The 6,366-nt window shown below is 33.1% G+C and overlaps 1 protein-coding gene across 1 annotated transcript; it reads right to left on the reverse strand.

Annotated features, from left to right (window-relative positions):
- Positions 1-36: 36 nt before the first annotated feature.
- LOC140841051 (tubulin beta-1 chain-like) lies at positions 37-2,841 on the reverse strand. Its single transcript, XM_073208217.1, has 3 exons — positions 2,177-2,841; positions 1,253-1,522; positions 37-919 (listed from the first exon to the last, which is right to left on the reverse strand). The coding sequence occupies exons 1-3, from the start codon at positions 2,568-2,570 to the stop codon at positions 243-245; spliced, it is 1,341 nt and encodes a 446-aa protein (XP_073064318.1). The 5' UTR covers positions 2,571-2,841; the 3' UTR covers positions 37-242.
- Positions 2,842-6,366: the final 3,525 nt, after the last annotated feature.

Genomic DNA, 6,366 nt, shown 5'->3' on the forward strand with positions numbered 1-6,366 from the left:
TCCTCCGTCGTGGCTGAACCTAGGGAAAAGCTTCAATCTCAAAAATTTCAAGTCCAAATTAAAAATGGAATACTTGTTCAGATGAATCCCACACAACAAAACCAATTATTCGCTCTCAAATTTATAGATCAGACAAATACCCAATAATTTACGTAAAACAGAGAACAAAACCTACAAAATTAAATGTGATCCACACCCTAAAACGCACAAAACATTGGAATACTAGGAAACATGGCTAGAATTTACGCTTCCTCCTCAACATCCTCTTCGTCTTCATAATTATAGTCTTCCTCTGCTGATGCATCCTGGTATTGTTGATATTCAGAAACCAGATCGTTCATGTTGCTCTCGGCCTCGGTGAATTCCATCTCGTCCATGCCCTCTCCTGTGTACCAGTGCAAAAATGCCTTCCTACGGAACATAGCAGTGAATTGCTCGCTGACCCTACGGAACATCTCTTGTATCGAAGTGGAGTTGCCAATAAATGTGGATGCCATCTTGAGGCCGGTGGGAGGAATATCACATACGGTGGATTTAACGTTGTTGGGAATCCATTCAACAAAGTAAGACGAGTTCTTGTTTTGAACGTTGATCATTTGTTCATCAACCTCCTTGGTGCTCATCTTGCCACGGAACATTGCCGAGGCAGTCAAGTAACGGCCATGGCGAGGATCAGCGGCACACATCATGTTCTTCGCATCCCACATTTGTTGGGTGAGTTCAGGAACCGTGAGGGATCGGTATTGCTGTGACCCACGAGAAGTGAGTGGAGCAAACCCAACCATGAAAAAGTGAAGCCGAGGGAATGGGATAAGGTTGACAGCAAGTTTACGGAGATCAGAATTGAGTTGGCCAGGGAAACGTAGGCAGCAGGTCACACCACTCATGGTGGCTGAAATCAGATGATTGAGATCTCCAACTGTTCAGCAAAGATCATCATTAACGCCAATAAGAAAAGTCGAGTTTTGGCTCAAATTATCAAAATTATAGCAGTTGAAAAATCAACAAGAAACATGCCTCTAGGAATCTAACAAGTAAATCTAACAAGTAAGTGTGTGTCAAATCAGAAAATAACACAAAAATGTCAACATTCATTGAGCTACTTCATAAGCTACAGAAAAACGAGCACGACCTAGCATATACACATCATATTCGTGGGCATCGAGAAGAATGAACAAACAAATACAGCACTGAACACTAGGAATTTAAACATTTATGCTTGATAAAGAGATACAAAAGAACATCAACTTACAGCTTGGAGTGGTGAGCTTAAGAGTTCGGAAACAAATGTCGTAGAGTGCTTCATTATCCAACACCATACACTCATCGGCATTCTCGACAAGTTGATGGACGGATAGAGTAGCGTTGTAGGGTTCAACGACAGTGTCCGACACCTTAGGGGATGGAAAGACAGAGAACGTAAGCATCATGCGGTCTGGATACTCTTCCCTGATCTTAGAAATAAGAAGAGTTCCCATTCCTGATCCTGTTCCACCTCCCAGAGAATGGCAGACCTGGAAACCTGAAAATGGAACACGAAGAAGACAAATTTTGAAACAAATCAACAAAGCAAAGGAATAAACATCCACCACTCAAAAAGCACTCTCAACACCTCATAAAAACACAATCTTAAAAATTCAGTCATTTATAACAATATTAGTTGATAAACAGAACATGGAAAGAATATAGCGAAGACAATTAATGGTCAATTTCTTCTCAACTTCATAAATTTCATAGGAACTCAATGATAGGTCATAGACAGCTCGTAGGAAACAATGCTCATAATATTTTTTCATACTTAAAACAAAAGCATAGCTACAAATAACACAATGGATATACGTTTTCACACTATTGACATCAGGATTTTTATCTGAACAGAAATAGATTTGTGAATTATGATCACTAAAGTATAGCCAGATCAACAAAAATCGCACCGCAAAGGAACTCAGAAACGACATTTTCTCCGAGTATCAAAGCCAAAATAAAAATATAGTCTCTAACGAGATCTACAAAATCACGTTAAAGCCCAACAGAAAGAATCACTTAATTCAGTTCCAGTGCATTGTCATTCAAAAATTACCTACGAAAACCAAAATAAAAAAGTCCACGAAGCAACATAAATCTTAGGCAAAAATAAGCATTTCGAAAAACAAAACCACGACAAATTAAATAATACCTTGTAAGCAATCACAATTCTCCGCCTCTTTCCTCACCACATCGAGCACCGAATCGATCAACTCCGCTCCCTCGGTATAATGACCCTTCGCCCAGTTGTTCCCTGCCCCGGACTGACCAAAAACAAAGTTATCAGGTCGAAAAATCTGGCCGTACGTACCAGATCTGACACTGTCCATAGTACCGGGCTCCAAATCCATGAGCACAGCGCGTGGGACGAACCTCCCGCAGCTCGCCTCGTTGTAGTATACATTCACACGCTCCAGCTGCTGATCATCGTCGCCGCTGTACCTTCCGGAGGAATCTATGCCGTGCTCCGCGCACACTACCTCCCAAAACTTCGCCCCAATCTGGTTTCCGCATTGGCCAGCCTGGATATGGAGGATTTCACGCATTTTGGAGCTTCTGGCTACGGAAATCGAGGTAAATACAGTAAAATTTCCCTGCCGGTATAGAAATTGAGGTTCGCTTGAGGACCGAGAGAAAGATGAGAGCTTAAATAGGCAGGAGGGATTTTGAATTTCATGTGATTTTTTTGAAAGTTGAGGTACGCGACATTGGAGTGGGTGAAGCACACGCACCTCCCTTGTCGGGGAAGTTGGATATCACGTGACAGGAAGTATTTTCCAGCCGGCAGAGATCTCTTTTGTTCAAGGATATTCCAGTTTCTTTTAAAACAATATTAAATTAATCGTCCGTTCAATATATTATATATATATATATATATATATATATATATATTGTTAGTTGTCACATATCGATAGAATAAATAATCTGGGAGTGATACATATTGGCTTGAACAATCCTTCATCTCTTGAGCTAGCTTTTGGAGTCGAGTTAAGTTCAAATTCCATTCTTAACATGATATCATGTTACACATTGTAATGTGATTAGCATACTGTTGGTTCATTAGTTGTTAGACTACATTGTTGACTAGTTAGTTGACTTTACTACATGTATAAATAGACCATAAATAGACCCACCATGTGCATAATCAACTCTCTCGAATAAAAATTTCTCTCCCTTCTAAGTTAAGAATAATTTTCTGTTCATCTTCGTTCCTCGTGATCATCGATCAATTAGCTCAAGTTGCATGATCTATGGGCATTTTAACATGGTATCAGAGCCAGGTTCCACCGTTATATGTTGAACTGCCTATAATTAGGCCACCCGTTCTGCCCATAATTGAGTCATTTGTAAATTCCACGTTCCAGATGTTCATTTCTGGACGTGGGAGGGGTGTGTTTGCCCATAGTTGGGACACCCGTTCTGCCCATAATTGGGTCGTTTGTAAACTTCACGCTCCAGATGTTCATTCCTGGTGTGAGAGGTGTGTGTTAATTGTCCCACATCAGTAAGATAAATAACCTGAGAGTTGCATATATTGGCTTGGACAATCCTCTTCTCTTTTATCAATGTAAAAATATTAATAAGTATTATGAATGAATACTCATAAATATATTGTAAGAACACTAATAAGCGTAATTGATGGTTATCAACAAGTATTAATAAATAATATGTAATAATATAAGATCTTTTTAATTATCATTTTGTATTTCATGAATACCCATAAGTAGTATTACTGAATATTCATAAGTATAATAAAAGAATACTAATAAGTATACTTTATGATTATCCATAAGTAGTATGAAGAATATTAAGTATAATAAATGACTACCAATAGTATTGTGAATGAATATTAATATGTATAATATTAACAATAACTATTATGAATGAATACTATCAAATACATTATAAGTGTACTTTCTAACAAAATATAGATATCAGACACGAGAAAAATCAAGTATTTGGTATCTAAATGTAGGTTAAATTTAGTACTTACTCATATTTGATAGTGAGAAACAATTTTTTTGTATTAAATAACATTAATACTTCACCCTAAATGCATATTCAATGGAAACTCCAACATGACTTTTTTTATGCCGACCACTAAAACATCAAATGTGTCTTCAAACAAAATATGAGTATCAAATGAGTCAAATCAAGTATTTGATATCTCAATTTAGGTACTTCGTATGTTAAATTTATTACTTACTCATATTTAGCGGTGAGTAACATATATTTTTTTGGTATTAAATCACACGGATACTTCATCATTATGCATCTTCAATGAAAATTCCAACAGAAATTTATTTATGATGAATATCACTCTAACAACAAATATATTTTCAAACAAAATATGTATATCAAATAAGTCAAACCAGATATGTGATGTATCAATTTAGGTACTTATGTTAATTTAAGTATTGACTCATGTTCACTAGTTAGTTGAGAATATGATTATTTTTTAATATTAAATCAAATTAATACTTCATCATAATATATCTTCAATGAAAACTCCAACAATAATTCTTTTATGTGAACACTTGAACATCAAGTGTAATTTCAAAAAAAATAAATAAATATATGTATCAAATAAGTCAAATCAGGTATTTGATATCTTAAATTAGGATTTTTTAGGTTAAATTAAGTACTTACTTGTATTCGATGACGAGTGGGAAAAATATGTATTTTTTTGTGTTAAATCATATAAATATTTCATTATGTACATCTTCAATAAAAACTCCAATGGACTTCATTTATAGTGACCATTCGAAAATTAGGCATATTTTCAAACAAAATATGAGTATCAAATGAGAGAAATTAGATATCTATTATCCTAATTTAAGTATTTTGTATATTAAATTAAGTATTTACTCATATTCGATGGTTAGTATGAAACATGTTTATATATATATATATATATATATATATATATATATATATATATATATATATATAAAATCATACAACCAAAAATTTAAATTAAGTATTTACTCATATTCGATGGTTAGTATGAAACATGTTTATATATATATATATATATATATATATATATATATATATATATATATATATATATATATATATATTAAATCATACAACCAAAAATTCCAGTTCAAATGGTAGTTGAATGGAAAAAATTGAGTTTTGATATTCTAAAATAAATTAACCACAAAATTGGGTCCCGTTTGGGGCAAATTAAGTACCAAGAACCTAAAATTGTGTGCATTTTTAAACCATTGTTGAAAATAATTTGTCATAACGTATTTGTAATTGTAAGAAACCACACCAAATCACAACCTAATTTGTTCCAATCACGAAAATAACAGTTTAATGATTAATACATAAACCACTTAATAATACATCTCTCAATTGCAATTACATAACGAATATCCAACTCTTAATGAAATAAGATTTTAAAGTCTTATATATATATATATATATATATATATATATATATATATATATATATATATATATATATATATATATATATATATATACGATAGATTTCCTCATTTATAATACAATGTATGAGACAAACAAATGACAGACTTGACGATGATTAGAAATATATAGAAGATAAAAACTTGTGTGAGACGGTCTCACGAGTCATATTTTGTAAGACAAATATTTTATTTGGGTCATCCATGAAAAATATTATTTTTTATACTAAGAGTATTAATTTTTATAAATATCATCAGAGTTAATACGTCTCACAAATAAAAATTCGTGAGATCGTCTCATAAAAACCTACTCTGTATAGAATATTATGTTGAATTTTCACTGTCATTTTAATTCTCATAGGTCAAGTAATGCTCAAGCAAAGAAAAATATGTAGGCCCCATATTAATATTAAAAGTTGCTTTCACTCGAAGGGTAGGGATAAGAATGAACTGGACCCAATTTAACATAATGCAAGTAACGAATTTTGATTAAATAAAATAAAATTATTATTTTAGACAAAATTTATATATATATTTCAAAAAATATTATTGTTTGCACAATATTTGGTGTTGTGGGCGTGCCAGGTGCGAAGTGCACCGATTTGTGTGAAAATGATAAAATCTAACTTCTAAATAATCAAACGACGTGAATTCTAAATTCGACCGTCAGTTATAGTCTCCTAAAACAAATGCAATGCCAAAATAAAGAAAACTATTGTGAATCGATACAAATAAACCCCTGACATGATTTTGAATTTACAAAACTGTAGGAATTCATCAAAACTTGAAAAAATATAATAACTTGTGCTGAAATCTAAAGTGAGAAGACGTAAAATGATAGAAATATACTCGAAAGCTAGAAAAACTATTGCTTGAAGATTGTAAATTTAGCAGAGAGCTT

The sequence above is a fragment of the Primulina eburnea genome, chromosome 9 (genome assembly GCF_022965805.1).
Source record: "Primulina eburnea isolate SZY01 chromosome 9, ASM2296580v1, whole genome shotgun sequence".
Lineage (NCBI taxonomy): Eukaryota > Viridiplantae > Streptophyta > Magnoliopsida > Lamiales > Gesneriaceae > Primulina > Primulina eburnea.

What these genes read in the sequence shown, in the direction of transcription:
- LOC140841051 (XM_073208217.1), bottom strand. Translation starts at nt 2,570, where the DNA reads ATGCGTGAAATCCTCCATATCCAGGCTGGCCAATGCGGAAACCAGATT. An exon ending in GAATTGTGATTGCTTACAAG is followed by an intron (nt 1,523 to 2,176) that starts GTATTATTTAAT and finishes TTCCATTTTCAG; the next exon opens with GTTTCCAGGTCTGCCATTCT. An exon ending in TAAGCTCACCACTCCAAGCT is followed by an intron (nt 920 to 1,252) that starts GTAAGTTGATGT and finishes TTTGCTGAACAG; the next exon opens with TTGGAGATCTCAATCATCTG.